This window comes from Osmia bicornis, chromosome 3, assembly GCF_907164935.1.
Source record: "Osmia bicornis bicornis chromosome 3, iOsmBic2.1, whole genome shotgun sequence".
NCBI lineage: Eukaryota > Metazoa > Arthropoda > Insecta > Hymenoptera > Megachilidae > Osmia > Osmia bicornis.
In genome coordinates this window covers 322,003-339,568 of record NC_060218.1, presented here as the reverse complement: position 1 = coordinate 339,568, position 17,566 = coordinate 322,003, and the positions used below count along the sequence as shown (strand labels likewise).

Sequence of the window (17,566 nt, the reverse complement as noted above, 5' to 3'; positions counted from 1 at the left end):
CGGAGTAATCGCGAAAGTGGATCCGTGGATATCGAAGGTGCATTATCAGGCCGGTATTAGCTGAAATTTATTGTTCTACATATTTGGTTGCTCGAAGGCTTGGAGGTTCGCTGTTGGCTACCGATGCGTTCGACGAGAATTAATAAGATTGCCTCCGTGTAAGCAGACGGTTTACGAGCGTCAACGCGTGTGCTGCATTCGAGATAAACGGATGATAATAGAGTTTGTAAGTTTGTAATATGGTCGCAACTTTCCGTGGTCGAACCAGCCGTGTTTAACTCTTTCAAAAGACTCGTTGCAGCGTGAGATCAAGAAATGTTTGATGGAATTTAAAATTCGAATGGTCCGTGCCTCTCGTGTCGCTGACAAATCGTGGTGGACACGCGAGAGATCGATCGCAGCTACTCGAAACAGTCGAACGTTTACGATCGATTCCATTCGCCCCCTTCCATTCGTAAGTTCTCTTTCCTTTTCACAAAAACTGGTCACACGACGGACACGTCGATTGACTTTCAAATCGACATTCCTTAATCCGATCGGTTTGCATTGTCGATGAGTCGGGTAGCATCAGAGAGCTACAGGACTATCCACGCTGTTTAAAATCGCAGGAAGGATGTTAATACAACGTTGTCTAGGTTCGATAAATCGGTCGCCGGTATTTCGCCAGGTAATTAGTTTAGAAACAAAGTTCTAATTGAGCCAGCAGACGGATAGGGGGTAGACAGGTGTCTAATTAGTCTATCGAAATGTAAAGCGGTATTAGTATGGGTCGAATTAGAAATCCCTTCCGGCTTGGTCCATTAATTGAATAATTATGACAACCTGTCGGATACTTGGTCATGGAATAATTACCTATCTCGGATCTAATTCTTCGAACTATGCAACACGTTCTATGGGGTCGTGTTGAGTAACGAGAAAGCTTTAAACGCTGGTCCCCATGAATGCGAAACGAAGCTGTTACATCATGAACGAGGAGCTTCATCTCGTGCAGCAGGCGTTAAATCGAAGCAACGCGTCCCTATTCGAGAAGTCGTGCACGGAAGCCCACTAATCCTAGTTGGAAGAAGCTGAAGACTTCTGCCGTGCACGCGATCTTACGTGAGTCGTTACCTCGAAACTTCCACCTTCTGCGGTTTTCGGCTGCGGTTTCTCGCGTGGTCGAGCTTCTTTGCATTGTTAACCTCCCTTCTCTAGCGTGCTATTTCAAACCCGCTGCTCGTTACCGATCTTCTTCAATTAATTTCATCTCATTCTTTAGCATTTACGAGCGGCGAGAATTATCATTCTAAACAGCAGTTAGAGTTGGAGAATAGGAGCGGAAGAGAGCTGGTAGGTTGAGGCCGCAGAATGCTGCCGGCACGTAGAACGTTCACCGCTGTGTCAGCTTGAATATTGTGCTCGCGCTCCTAGCTAACTTAACTCGAGGAATAATCAAGACTTAACGAACGTCCACCGTGAGGCCGTGAGGCGAAGCCTTAAGGCTTAAGCGAAGGTTAGCCGGGGTTACATCCACCAATGCACCATTGCACTATTAGATGTCGCACGCGATGAGTTAACGCGTTAAAACCTTCCATTCTTCATCTTCCTTTACGCTCGTAAAATAGATTTTACCAATGGACGCTCGAGCAGCGTAATTATCGTCTTCATTCTCGCGTTTGATTTTCTTTTCAACCGTTGCAACGGTTGCTGAATAGTCATTGTCTCTAGAAAATAGAACCCTGGAAAGATTTGAATTATGCGCATAGTCTAAACGAAGCTGCTTCAACTGATCCCCGGAGAAGAAACGATGACGAACGACCGTCGGGATAGTTTGAAACCGTTCGAAAATTGATCGTCTCGTACCGCTCTTACATTATTGCTTTCGCGTCTTCTCACGGGGACAAGAAATAAGAAACGGCTCTTGCTTTTTCTTCCTTGCTCATTGTATGCAGATTCGCGGGTATATGTTATGTATGTAGTACTGTTTCAGGCCTTTGAATGCGCTCTAATTTTTGGGTCGAATCGCGACGGACGCGATCGCGTTTCTCGAGTGCTGCAACGTTGGTGAAAGAAGTCAAGGTTTACGACGACGCGACGCGACGCGACGCGACGCGACGGTCCATTGACGCACGGTTAAATAATAGAAATATTAATCGAATCGGATAACGATTACAAGAGAATGGTAATTTCGCGCGTCGAACGATTCTCGTATATGTATACATAGTTGTGTCCAGTCACCGGGACACGTTCATTATGGTTTATTCATAAAACGTCCGTCGCGGACGAACGTCTGCTGGCAAATTTAGACGGTGTGTCGCGTTCGAAGAATTTCTATGCGGCTACCGACGCGACGCGACGCGACGATCCACCTCGTTTATTTGCGATTTCCTTGTCTTAACTCACTTTTTCCTTCACGAATATTCCTACGAAATTTCATGTGTTTTCTGAAAAATGATACGAGTATACGATGAGAACCACTGGTAGGCAAGAATCTGACGGTAAATTACGAGCTACAACAGTACCTACATAGGATGTTGAATCTGTGCAGGTGGTCGAGCAACAGTCGGATGTCCGAGACGGGATGTACGCGGAGAGATTACAAGAGACAATCAGTAGTCGGTTTTTATGCTGGGTTCGATAACGAAGTTCCACCCGCAGGTAAGTGAGACCAAAGCGTATACAAGCTATCTCTGTGTTCCCGTTGTTTGAATTTTCACGATAACCTATCTTCGACTCCTAAGAATAGGAATTTCTATGCAAAGAGATCGATCTTTCCAATTTTTCTTACTGCTGGTAAAAACTAACCAAGATTCGTAAATCTTAATCGAAATTTATCGCTGTAAACTTGGCGTTTGCGAAGGGGGAGCAATATTGAAATTTCTCTTGACCAGCCACCTTACATTCCACACAGAAAGTAATTACTTTTTACATCGAAGGCTCGCATGAAAACCTACTTGAAAGATAAACGTCAAGCCAAAGCACGGTTCGCTTACTCGTGAGATATTACTCGTAAAATCCCATAACGGAAGCTGCTGGCAACCGTTCTACCGTATCTTGTCTCCTTTTTGCTTGAGATGCCTATCCCTATCCATTTACACGCAAATGGAACGAAATTTAATCCACTTATCGCGAAAATTTCGTGACAAGAAACGTAAACGGATAGAAATGGTTTCCCTATTTCTCCTTTAAACGACGATCAGTCGACGACGTAGCACGAGCTGTAAATAAATTGCATCGTCCAGCGCGGCGGGCTCTTATGCTAATCCGCTTCGCACGAGCTTCTATTACGAAAGGCAGCGCGAGAAGAAGCGGAAAAAAAGGGAAAAGGAAAAGGAAAAGGAAAAGGTGTTGCATGCGACACAGAAAACGAGCGATAATTCCTGGTGACTGGTTGTCGCTTGAAATTTCACGCGACTGCCAGCGGACGCTCATTAACCGTACAGTTATAACACCGTGTAATATAATTTCAAGCCAAAGACCCTCGCGATCAGATGAAACTCGGGAATCGGAATTCGGGATTGAAGGGATCCCGTGAATCTACGAACAGCTAATTTATCTTGGAATATCTGACCCACGTTAAATTACGTGTCTCCTCGAAAGGTTCAAACGATGTACATACGTATGTAATCGTATCCAGCCGTGTCACTTACCAACCAGCATCCTCCTCTTGCTATTCCTTTCCTTGCAACTGGTCTTACTTCGCGGAAACAGAGAGCATCGTTCACGATTAGATACACGCTTGGATAAGGCGAACCTGCTTATACTCGATATTCTGTTTGATCTTCCTTTTTTCAAACGATCATTTCATTCGTTAATTTCGAATATCCATCGAGAAAAATATCTGGCATGAAAGTCCAATAATCTTCTTTGTTGGTGACTATAGTTTCTTGGAAATGCTCACGCGAGACATACTTTAACCTAATTTACGACCAACGATGATTCAGTTGCTAATGAGTCATGAAATCGCGACAAATGAAATTTTTATCTTTCTCACATCATCGGTATAAGCCTACTTAAATTACAACGTTAATAACGTATAATGTAGCTATAGCGGTCTCGGTATTTCCGCCACTTAACTTAAGAAGGTATCGCTATAAATCTTTCGATAGACCATTTCGCGCAATTCCCGCTCGAGGATCATCAGATTATTAGCGAATGGTCGTTGAAATTGACACTGAAAGCTCGTGCCAGCCAACTCGATTACCGAGTCAACGCAGTCGAGTATCCTTGATCGTAAGTTATCGAAGGCACGTAACTACGGTCCGCAGTTTTCATTGACTGGCGTAAAAGGAGCGTATCTGATGGGATCGAAGCCATTGGACTGGTTGGTGAAACGCGACGACAACGAAACGAGCTAGACGTTTCCTATATACGAGTACATACATATAGTGGTATAGGAGCGAGTTACACGCACGTACGAAGCTGTCGAGACACAGCAAACGTGTACACCATCGCCTACCTATCTATCTACCGCCATTCAAACGAAAATAGAAAGAACACGGTGCTTAGCATGTGAGGGCATGTCTGCCGTGTACGAGGCTCGACTATCGATAGCTGACAGCTGACCCCACGGGGTCAGCACCACCAGTAGGCGAGGCCTGACGGAAAAGGAAGTCGTGACTTTGCCAACTTCCTCCTGCAGCCTTGCTCTGCTATATTCCTCCCGTTCTACTTGGAGTAGTCTTCAAAATCTTCCCCGCCTAATCAAGGAGCAAACAGTCTCTATCGGTAAGACAATCGTGCGACACCCAAGTGTCCGAGGCGCCGTTAATTTCCTTCGGCTGAAACAGCCTTTCCTTTGACCCGAGCTTTCAGATTCTCCTGTAAGAGGCTTACGCGATAAGAAGACAGGATGGGGCGGCATTTTTCCACCGCCACCTGTCTGAATGCTGCTCGCTCGGTCAGGTGTAATTCTGAAATAAGAGCCACGTCGGCGCGCGGCGTCCCATTAAACTGACTGGCATGTCTGCTTGGACGAAGATCGTTAATCTTGCGTGGGGTCCTTCCAACTACCCAGAAACAACGAGGTGGCCCGGTCATTTTCTGGTAGCGAGCCGGCTGGCAACTCGAGAAAACCATTAAAAACGATAACCGGAACTTGCCCTCGCGATTGCGATCTACCACATTCCGCGACAGGTTAGCATTGTCAATTTCAGCCTTCTTCTTCTTCTTCTTCTTCTTCTTCTTCTTCTTCTCGAATCCTTTTCAAGCCTTGCCGAACAAATATCAATTAAGAATATTTTTATTTTTCATAAATTTCCTCCTGTATTCCCTCCTAATAGCCAAGAAGATTTCATCCTGTCTTCTCATTGGTCCACGTTACAGTAGTTGGCAATGCGTTATACGCAGCTGTTGCTTCCGTCAAGCTTTCCTCGATCACTTGTTAATTATCCTGTGTCTCGTCGTATACATATAGAAATAGAGCAACCATTCTTCGGTAAGAAAATGTGATAGCAAAGGCTTCGGCAGTCGCCCAAATTACGAGCGGAGATTATGGTGTCGCTTTTAGAGCTTGCCCGATAGCTAATGGTACCCGGACATAAATAGTGACCCAATAGAAAGGACTTGTTCGCTTTTAACTCTCGTTAGGGATTCTTGGAACGGTATCATCTATAATACATGCGTTTCGACGCGTTTTCGCGAGGAAGACAGGGTGTCTTAACGATCGACAGACGTTAACCCAGGAACGGGGATCTATGGAGGAAGCATAAAGGAAGCCCCGTATGTATTTCTGTATCACGGAAGCCTCTGGTATTAATACACTCTAAGTTTGTGTTTCGCGTTGCACTTGCTGATGCGACAAACGAACTTGTAAGTATGTATATCCGCGTACAGCAAACGAATTTGATACGCGTCCAACTTGGGCTCCGAGCTCGACTTGTCAGGGGGCTGACTCATTCGCGGCCGGAAAAGCGATGCGAAACATAGTAGAAAAGTCATCCGGCGATGGTTTTTGACGAACAGATCGGGTGGGTCCATCTCAGTCGACAGGTAACACCAAAGGGTTGCTCGAGATAATTATAGAGGGTAACTGGAGCGCGTCGTCTCGACGGAAACTCGCTTCAAAGAGTTCTTAGCAAAGAAAGGGCTCCTTTTTTCGTTCGAGAAGCGAGAGAGAGAGGCAGTCTTTGTGTTCTTTCAGGAGCTTTAACAAGACTTCCTAAATGTCTCATTAACTGTTTTATATTAGAAAGTGAAATTTCCGGTATTTCCGTTAAAGAAAGGTCACAATTAACGTTTAATTGCGATCAGATTTAGATAAGGTATGGCTTTCATCCTTGAAGGCAAAAAGAACGAGTTTTTTATTAGGTACAGAATATAATAAGATATAATGGCTTAATAGGATTCGTGTAAGCAGGATTACTCGAGTTGCATGGTGCAAGAAAAAAAAAGTTCAATGTATCCTATGAAATTTATAGCTTTCTCTCCATAGTGACCCTCAATGGACCCGTCCATTTATCACAATCGGTGTTCGCCGTTGATTGGTCATGTGCTTCGCGTGGGTGTACACGATCGAACGATATATCGAGCGATCCTTTGCCAAGATAAAGTACGCTTTAGAAAGTAACCTACCAGTTTCTTCGACGCGCAATTAAACGATTTCGCGTTTTACGAAATGCCTCTCGCGTTCCAACGAGCACGCGATCGCCTCCGTTATACGTACTTAGAATTAGATACATATTATTGTTTCCTTCCTGGCCCGCTCTTCTCTTCGACTTCTCTAAGCTGCCGAGGAAAATGTCCTCGGCAATCAAACATCGCTGAAAGTGTCGTTTGACGCGTGTTTCGCGGGAGACATACTGGAAGATTACGTGGCTGGCAAGTTACGAAATAGCCGCTTTGCTCGTTTATCACGTCGAAACGTTAAAGCTTCGCGAGGCCCGTCTGTACGAGGACAGAAATACGCGAGCTGGACCTACATACATAAGTTACCTACTGCGCGAAACTCGACCACGACGAATACAAATTTAAAGTCATTGTCTCTCGAAGCGACATGATTTCTACTTCTCTATAAGTCGTCGTATTTATCATTTTCCAAGTATTTCGTAAAGACGAAATACTTGATGAACGAGGTGATCGCTCAACTTGGTACTTCCTTGGACGCGTAAGATTGAAATCTGGCAACACGACCTCGCGGTCCGCTAAGAGATTCCCACAAGACCGAACAAGAACTTATGCTAATGCACCGCGGTAAAGCCGAAACTGGTAATTGCGGGTAAATGCAAATTACACCCGTTTGGTGTAATGCACCTCTGCATCGACGATTACGCAGCCGGTTTATTGCGATTTATATCAGACTGATTTTTGTGTTCTCTTCGCGACCAGCTTCGCCCGTATTTTTCACGGGTCAAAGTTTCCCTCGTAACGATTCCACGATCTTTCGGAGTTCGAGGAAGCGATTTGTAAACGTTCGACGATTGGTCGACGCAAGAGAAAAAGAAAATGGGCAAAGGGAACGGTTCGATTCGTGTAGATGGCTCGTTACGTCGTCTAGGAATGTAGTTCAATCCAATCCGGTCTACATATGTGGATCGCATCCAGTAGGAATGCGATAGATCCATCAGGATTAATTGATTCATTAAGATCACTCGAGAAGTTTAACGACTGGATTCGAACGGAACGTTGGTCACTGAAAATTTATGGCTATCTCGTTGCGGCTGGTCAGCTCGCGAACTCTGATTCGTTGAAACGGAAAGGTCTCGCGAGGATATCTCTTAATTGAGCCGGTTCGAAAGCAATGGATCAAACGTGCTCCTGATCTTTCTCCTATCTCACGATTTTCCACGGTATTTCATCTCGAACCAGTAGCGCGATTAATTTTCTCATTAGCATAAGTCCCATTTGAGGATTGAACTACTTGTCATTAACAGAATAACGGTCAGAGAATTAGAAAATAGTACGGTTAGAAAATGTGCTTGCTGGTTAAAGGATTAAATCGAGCAAGCATTCTCGAAGCCGCAAAATTACAATTAGCCGCAAAAAGCAAATTAATTACCTTTTCACACGTATTGCTGATTCGACCCCCTTTAGTGTCTTTTTGCAGGTCATGGTTTTTCCTACGTAATTTTGCGTAATTCGTTGCAAAAATCGTCGAGACGTCCTCGTTCACCGGTGACAGCCACTTTCGATGAAACGCCATTAGCCGGTAATCGACCGGTCCGCTCGTTTATTCCTCCTCGAGAAAATACAACCTTCGAGTTACGGTAAATGCAACGAGCAATTCTATGGATATCTACGCGTCTATTACCTCGAGATACCTAATAGGGCTGCAAACTAGTTAGACAGCAGTGAAATGTTTTACGTGAATCCATCAAACGTAAACAAGATTGTTTGAAAAAAGTAGGAAGAAAATTATTTATATTAACAAATTGCTGGTTGGCTATTTCATACAGAAATGAACGCGTGCCACTTTATTACGTTTTGGATTTTTGATAAACGAGTTTGAAACGGGTTTCATATTTGCAACGATGTAAGAGCAAACTTGCGAGGAGACCTTAAGCTCACGAATCGGCAATCAAGCGTAATAGATGGGTAGGAGAAGTAATCATCTTCCTGAGGATTGATTTCGTGCATAAATATAGACGCGAGGGATAGGCTGGACCACCATGGAAGAAGGCGCGTGTCGTCTCTGTCCAATTATGGTCGCATATTCCTCACGCTAGAGGGATCAGTCACACTACCGCCAATCTCGCTAGTACTATCCTGAACATCTATCCAAATGTACAAAGTAGTTTGACTGGTTAAACTGAAGTACGGTAATTAGAAGAAATGTAAATGTACGAAGAGATAGAAAAAAAGCAATCGTTGCCGGCTGCGGTTTCTTGGTGCCTAGCGAGATATACATACTCGATAAATTCTGACACTCGATCATACCAGCCGTGGTCGTGTCAGTTAACCAGAGACAAGGAAAAATTAATTCCATCGACATTCCAGAGAACGCGTGGACTACTCGTTTTCCATGACACTAATATGTAGACGGTTCTGAAAACCCAGAAAATTTAGCCCAAGTATATATTTCGCTTTGCTTCCCGGTTCGCATTAGATAGGCGTGTTTTAAACGTGCTCGTCGAATCCGATAAAGGATCGTTAACCATTGCGTGTCCACCTTCTACATGGACAATGTTTCAAATCGCACAAGATCCGCGGTTTGATATCGCCGATACTTTGTCGCATAAATCATGCAGGAATGCCACGACTCTTTGACTTCTCGCTAATAAATTCCTAGCAATACAGTTTACACGATTAATGGTACTTTCACCTCGACGATAAAGTCTTCCTCGTGGCATCCATCCGATGCAACACGCAACCTCCCTCTCTCTCTCTCTCTTCACGATTTATCTACCTTGTAACGAGCTCGGACCGTTTCGCGATGGTCAAACTTTATTCGACTCTGACGTTAATTTGCTTCGCGTATGGCAAATGCAGCATTCGCTCGTAAATTGTCGTGATAAGGCCATCGTATTTCGCAATCTATCATTCGTAATCGATGATGATTCGATTCCTTATAAATCTGTCGAAACAGGTTTGGTTTTTTTCTCTTTTAAAGATCAGTTCTACTCACGTAGAAGGAGAGTTCGACGCGGTGCGAGTGTTTCGGCACGCAGGTGAGCGCTTCCGATCTACAGCATCCGGTGTCGTCCGAACACCTGTGCAAAATGGCGCAGTGTGGAATGTAGGTGGTCGATGGGCTCGGGTAGACATCGCGAACTGGAATCACCCTTGGCCTTGGCCATTGACAGCTACCCTCTCGGGAAACCTTGATCGCGTGCTGAAGAGCCTCTCGAATTTCAGCCGCTGAAACAGTATCAGAAATTTTTCTCAACTTCAATAACTAACATTCGTGTTGATAATTGAGATCAATTCAACATCTCCACTCGACCGTCGAAGATGAATCTTCAACACTAGACGGTGACATAAATCATTCGAGGTTTCTATTGATTCAACGCAACGCACAGTCAGATACCTAATCGCTTTCTACGCGTTTCACGGACAGTCGATAATTATGCTGCAGCTATCGCTCGATGCAATTTGTATGGACAACTACGGGAGAAACTGCACATTGTGTGTACCTGGAAATCAATAAATTTTAGCACAGGCAGCCATCGCTCGAAATGCCAGCAGGAATCCATCTACCTTCCATCCTGCTACGATATTAAGATACCAACGTTTTTATTTCCAACGTTTGCCATCTTCGTTTCCTGGGTTACAATGTGCTACATTATTCGAAAAGATTACTCCGATATCCATCTCAGGTGATTGGCAAAAGTGAAAAAGGATTACCGGCCACTCGGAGATAAAACACGGATTACATATGTAGTTTTTGAAATCGCATAATCTCCAAGTTCTCTCTGCTCCTCTCGTTCGCTATCGAACGATGAAATGATGGAATCGTAACGAAAAACGAAGTTGATTCATTGAACAATTTCTCGATGATGCGATAAATCGAGGACACGTGGTGTTGGAGCGCGAATAAAAAGATGGAAGGAACGAGTTTCGGGAAATCTTCTCTCGCGGTTCGAATTATTTTCTCGGGTAATCTCGAGCAACGATCTGGCTATGCTAATTCGGTACGTAGGCGTTACTCTTGCCACGACTGCACTGACACGAGATTATATCGGCGCGTTCACAATGGAGGCACGACCGTCAGGGAAGTTGAAGTATGCTGACTCGATGAACATCCCGTATTCAAACGTATTCTGGAATGTATTATAAGAGAAAGGGATTAGATTTGATCGTTCCGTTGTTTTTCTCAGCCGACAGATTGATTCCCTTTCGAAAGAAACCAGCCCACCACTTTGAATTACCAAGCCCTTTGAAGGATCATAGAATTATGCAAGTTTCGATGGAAAGCGTGTCTAAATCGATTGAATCGTAACCGGCTCGATACGAATTAACGTGGAATAAGACGCGTGCAGCTATAATACTTACGTGTCTGGTGTAGGACAGTAAGAGTTCATAGAGAAGGCGGTTAGAATTGCCGCAACCGCGGTGGCTACGGCGCAATCGTCGTCATTAATTTGCATATTAATAGGTCGTTTAGCATTCCGTTCTCCTCGATCGAAAAGGAAGAGCTGTCTCGTAAACTGTTCGAAATGTAAACGCTGATTACGCAATTCATCGAGAAGGTGCAACGCCTCTTTTGTTTGCTTTTCCCTGAACAACGTTTCAAACTGGTTAACAACTTGGATTTATTACACTTCTTTCTACAAATAATTAATTGCCATCGCCAAGTGGTTATTCGTCAGTCTTTCGAGCAGAACTGACAAGTTTCTCGGTCAAATTTAGCTGTGATTAGTTAAATCATCACGGTGTTTCAAGTATCGAATAGAGAATGAAGAAATTCTAATCTTTACCTGTTTACTGATCAAATCGAGATTATATTAATAATGATTATCTTCAATCGTCGACTCGATGCTAGTTTATTTATCATAAATTCAAAGTCAATTGACATTAATATTCTTCCCCGTTATCCTATTTGTTGAATGGGATATCGGATTATTAATTTTGTTCGTTAAAAGGAAGAAACGATGCGTTCGAGCCCCCATGGTCGGACGATTAACGACACAGCCTTCAATTTATAGTTTCCCCATTAATTTTCAGGGGTACTTAATTAACGAGCGACTTTTTTGCACGATATTTATCTGTAGGATTTAATTTCGCGGCAAAGGATCGCGTTGACGAGAGATGCTGGACCACCATCGTCGATTTAATAGCGTTTAATAACGTCGACAGGTGCACGCCGTTTCGAAGGCGACCCATGAATATGAAGCCATGAATAAATCGACAGACAGGAAAGCGTATTGATTATCTACACCGATAACATGCGCATAGAACATACTACTTGAAAGTAAACTTACTCTTCCCGTTTTTGTTGTACTGCTGAATGTTGCTTCTGGTTTCTTTGACGCTTTCTCGAGTGCCCAGAGTCTGCCACTTGTGCGCACTGTGAGCCGACATCGGTGGATAGTCGCTTTTTGATTGATACCCATTATATTGGGCTCCAGTTCCGCCCTCGTGACCTCTCGAATCTCTGTAGTCGTAATTCTGCGTAACTACAGGTTTCGGTGTAGTTGTGGTCGTCGTGGTGGTTGTAGTTGTGGTTGTTGTCGAGGTGGTGGTCGTTGGAGGAGTTTCGTCTTCGTCTTCATCCTCCGTATAATCCTAAAAAAAAAAAAAAAAAAAAAAAGAATTTAGATGAATTTCTGAATATACCCCATGAACACCAGGTCAACGCCTCCCCGTTGACCTGGTGTTCATTTATTCCTACTTTCAATAAATTTCACCGGAAAGAAATTCGCTGTGCAACGAAAAGAAGCGATCAAAGAAGCAAGTGCCGCATAAATTGACTCGTTTTATTCCGTATCGTGGGTGGCCGACAGACTCCCCCGTCCATGCTCGGTCGTGATTTTCTGCCCGAGATAAAGTTAATAAGCGAATTTGCATCTGGCCGCGGTCCACCTTGGCCGTGCGCAAAGAGAACAGAGACCTACTTGATCGCAGCGTGCAACATCTGGATCTTTTGATATTGAGCCGCTTAATAGAAACAATCCCCGCGACGCGATGGGGAAGAGTTTCTGCAAGCTCGATTCACGCTTTGCTTCGCAATTTGCAGCCTCTCGTCGATGAACCACTCGAAACCCCTGACCGTTTCTTTTTCGCATGCCTGCTGTAGTTTCACGCTGCATCTCGCAATCCCATTCAAGCTTGCTTTTTCCTCGAGCTCGCTTCTCGAACCTTTGCTTCACGATTACGTAGCAAGAAAAACATCCTTCTGGTCAATACCCACCAAGTTTATGCACGCCACGCCAGTTTATGGGCTCTGTTCGCGAAACGTTTCGTTTTTCTCTGCTACCGCCGTTTAGACCCCCGGTTCAGACAAGCGACTTTTGTCATTGCCATTTGCCAAATAGCGCGCGATCAATTGCGCCGGCGGCATCGCAGAAAAAGTACAAGCTTCTAGCACAAATTTATTATGTTTCTATCTAGTGCATATATAGGTATAGAAGCAAGTGGATAATTGAATAGATACGATTCAAAGGCGTAGAAATAATGGTCTGTTTTCACTTATCTGTTTGCAAGCATGGTTGATCTGATACAGTGGGTACTGATTGCCCTTAGGGCTAAAGCATGAAATAATTTATCAGCGAGCGGACAAAAGGTGGTTGGAATTAACTTGTCCGGTATACAACGCGTTTACAATGCGGCCAATTACTCGAAAAGTGATGTATCGTTCGTTGCGCAATCATTTTCTCGAGTTTATCATTGTTCAACTATACGCGTATGTTAACTCGATAAAGGAAGTCGAATGGCAACGCGTTTTGAATCGACAACCATATAACCTTGTGCATGGTTTATGAAATAGTGTATAGGGGGTTCTCTTTGATCTTGGATCGTTGCAAATGGACTAATAACGTTCGGAACGTTATCGCGAACGTTCTCCAAGGAAGCAGGTCAGGGATAGGTCAGACTTGGAAATTAAAAACGATTTCTTTGAATCTTCCTCTTAGATACGAGCAACGTAGCCTACTTTTTATTATTACACACCTTATCAATTGATTGACGCGAAATCTACGGAGATCTAACAGAGAACGCAGCGTAGGGAATCTTCGTCTGGTTCGAACTTTGTTACGTTCGCGCAAGGGGAAAATACGAGAAGTGAACGTGTCTGTACTGAACGTGATTAGATACCGGTTGCTGTCCCAGAATAATTAAATTCAATAGAAAGAAGCGACGATAAACGACAGCGGGAACGAGCGATGAATCAATTTCGGAGAATCAAGCGTTTGCCTTTTTTTACGATGGCACAGTGTCAGAGGTCGGTATTCGGTATTGATTCTGATCGTCGCGTCGAGCAAACAATCGACCAGCTCGTGAAAATTCGCGGAAAAAAAATCGTGTTGCGTCTAATGATTAAATTAGACCGTATGCGTTTTCAACGAGACACTCGTTTCCAGCTGTGCTAGCGATGATTAATTTGTTTCGTCACGCTTCGACCCAGCAAACGACATTTTGCACGCGTATCACCGTTTCCACGATTTACTCACCGTTATCACATTTCTTAGCAGAGTCACACATACGTGATGCTCCGATTTCTCCTGAAATACTATCGTCACGCGACTATAAATATTCATTTTCTAACGCGTGCCATGTTAAACTGTTTTTTTTTTTTTTTCTACATGTTATTCTCTTGGAAATGACATAAAAGAAGATCTGTAGTTAAATTTTCCTCCGTTCATTATTTAATCGGAAGGTTCAAAGTATAATTGAATTACTGTCAGCGTGTATCAATTGAACGAACGCTTCTGGGAGCCAGTGTATCTATCTGTTCCTGAAATTCCGACACCCGATTCGCGCCAATGAAACGTTTACGACCGGCAAGCGGCTGTTTTAATGGAAAATTCTTTTACGCCGATTGAAACGGTGCAGAGATCACGAGCAGAGATCAAGCTGTTTTATATGCACGACGTCCGGGTGCAAGAACGAGCACGCTCGTTAAGTGCATTATCGTGCATTGTTTTCTCGCCGCTGTAAAATATTAGACGCGCGTTTTCCTCTATAAAAAGATCTGTTGACATCTCGACACGATTTTCAGGGAAAGAATAAAAACGGTGCTGTTAGAAATTATTCCGAACAAACGATCTCTAAAGGTGTAAACCACCCAAGTAGAAATTGTTGGTGAAAAAAAAGAGAAAGAAATGTTTAAAGCAGCCTTAAAGGTAGCTTCGACGAGCAGCAAGGAGTCTCGCTGCACTTTCGTTGCAGCTCCTGTTATTAAATTTAATATCGAACCGAGGCGAAGCGAAGCGAAGTGGCGGACCACCCGAAAGTTCTAGCGGTGGTCCGATTAGAGGTCTGCCACCAAGCCTATCATTTGCATTATAGAAATCTGGGTCACGTATTTTCGCGTTAGACGCGTTTATACGTCGTCGTTTATACGGAGGGCCGTATTTCATGCCAAAACGAAGAGGAAGCGTCCATCCAGCCCGGCCATTTTACTTTTATTCGAAACTCTCGCCTCTGCCAAAACGTTGTCTCTCGAGCAGGCTCGCTCCTGTTGGATTATTCTTGGCGGTTTGCCGTTCATCGAATTTATGTTGTATCTCTCGACGTTAACGGGTTATCGAAGATGCTGAAGCTTCAGCCGAGTTCGGACTGAGGGGGAGTTGATAATTAATGTTAATTTAAGATTAATTCCTCGTCGAGAAATTCGTTGATTTTCTGTCGGTATTTTTTGAAGAACGCGCGAGATACCGACGCGACGGGAAGATAGAAGTAAAGAAGAAAAATGCTGAAGGTACGGGGGAAGTGAACGTGCGATCCCCATACAAATGACGGCTACAGCATTCCGAGAAAGGGATCGCGTTGCTGCCAGGCTGTCTGCTGCCACCACAGTCGCTACGGCATTCAGCATGGGATACCATGAACCAACCGGCTACGATCGTCATTGATAATGCGCTGCTGTAACTTCTACGAACGTATTCGCGCCCACGGGACTAATTGATATGAATAACGATCGAGCCTGGACACCAAGGGGATGCTTAATCGTCGAAGGTAGCTGCAGCTGGTCGTTTGCAAATTAATTCGCGTTCGCGTTTCTTTTCTCACCGAACGAAAGCGGATTGCCAACATTCCAAAACTTTTAAACATACTAATTTTGAACGATACTAGAATCGAGATACTTGCCATTGCATTGCAAGCGATTCGAAACAGTTACTATGCGATCATTATTCTCACGATCAGACATATCCAAGAATCGTTTAGTATTCTCCCGCGTCAACAGCGTTGAATCTCGCCTGTCGACGATCTTCGCTAAGCCACGACTATTCGTGTTTTCCCTCGACGACGCGACGTTACCGAGCCTCTTATTAATTGTCGATCTTATCGCTACCTGTTAACTATAATTGATTCGTACCAAGCAAAGCAAAGCAGAAGATGAAACGACCGATTGTTCTCTTCATCCATCCTATGCGTCATCAGCTTAATCGTCTGTCATAGTCGAACCATTAGAGGGACGTTTTTCGTTAGACTCGCGACGGGTATCGTTATCGTAGTTGGATCGGCATTCACAGCCTCCGCCAAACCGTCTTATCGTCGTCTTGGCCAGTGATTTATCGTCGATATTCTTCTTGCTCGTAACGAAACATCGTTTTATCCTACGCCGCTCTCTCGCCAATGCTTTTCAAACTGATGTGCAAATATTTGGACGCGTACCTTCGCGAAAAATCCGTCTTTTTTTTTTTTTTCTTCTTCATTTCCCTCGCGCATTACTTAGAAAAACAGTGGCCGATGAAAAAAAAAAAGGCTTGCAAAGGCTACGGCGTTCGGTAACTTTGAGGGTCGAAAATAAAGTTCTTTCTAACAGAGAAATTGGCTAGGCTCCAAGGAGCATAAAAGTAACCGAGGATAGTTTGTATCTCGCAGAAACGATGCGAAATTGGATTCAGACCGGCTTCCGTTTCTTTTACGATTTTGTTTAACAAGTATGTCGACAGTCGTTTTACTCTTTTTTTATGTTCCGCGATCGAACGATGGTTCTTCGAGTTTCTTTCGACGCGAGTAAACATCGAGTTAACGATCTGCTTGACAACGCGTGGTTGACAGCAAACCAATTACATATACGGGCCACTTCCGGTTACGTCCCAATTTCTTCCTTCGATCGATCTTGAAGAGAAAAATGAAGTTAAAATATATTGAATCAACTAGCAGGAAAAAGAAAGCGTGACGTAACGCGTTCGGCTATTTCGAGATAGAATTCGATATTGAAATGACAACAGTAAAACACGTTTTTCGAAACGCGTTACTCATTCGACCTGACCCCATTTAGCTATCTGAGAAAACGGTATTTGCAAACTTGCTGAATTTCATCGTCTACCTAGCTCGCCGCTTTATCGCGATTGACACGATTTTTAAATTTGCTGCTTGACTAGTCAACTTCTTTTTTACGAGTTCGTCGTTATCTGACGTTTTACATACAAAACTGACGAGGCACGCAAGATACCAAAGACTTATCTGCGGTTAGAAGAAGCGCAGAGGAAGGTATCCTTCCTCATCTTTCTCTATACTTTCCCATAATCGAGGAAAATCATTTATGATCGCGTCTGTACGAGTCATCGACAGACTCGATTTTTACATCGAGCTCTATTACCGGATACGCTTGTCAAACAACTTTTTCGCATCGCTCTCTTCCTAGAATAGGAGTCGGTCATATTTTTTCTTTCTTCCGCTTTATTCGGCGCGCGGAATTTTAATTGCGCAAGGTGAATCAGAAACGACGATGGTTTACAACATTAGTCACACAGACTTGCGAACGATTCATAGATCGATGCTCCGGCCTTTCTTTCTTTTTTTCTTTTTTTCTTTTTTTCTTTTACGGGTGGTCCGCGAGACCGGACCGCGAAGTAACTCGCAAGTACTTACGTGACCAGCCGCGGTCCAGCCACTTCCGATGATTCACGCCGTGACCGTCTCCTCTGAAGTTCTTGATCGATTTAATCGATACTCGCATCTGGAAGCCAAGTGGCTGCTGCAGTGGGACTCTATTTATCTGGACGTGTCAATGGTTTACCGATCATTTACGATCGGAAAG

The 17,566-nt window shown here is 43.9% G+C and overlaps 1 protein-coding gene across 2 annotated transcripts in view; it reads right to left on the bottom strand.

Annotated features, from left to right (window-relative positions):
- LOC114876050 (myb-like protein X) overlaps window positions 1-17,566 on the bottom strand; it is a 50,615-nt gene that overhangs the window by 15,154 nt on the left and 17,895 nt on the right. For both annotated transcript variants that reach the window (XR_006829294.1, XM_029187060.2), the window contains exons 2-3: window positions 11,838-12,141; window positions 9,542-9,774 (exon numbers count right to left, since the gene is read on the bottom strand). Coding sequence is in view for 1 of the 2 variants with exons in the window: in XM_029187060.2 (XP_029042893.2) it covers window positions 9,542-9,774; window positions 11,838-12,141 (537 nt within the window). In the remaining variant the exon portion in view is untranslated. The remainder of the gene's footprint in view (window positions 1-9,541; window positions 9,775-11,837; window positions 12,142-17,566) is intronic.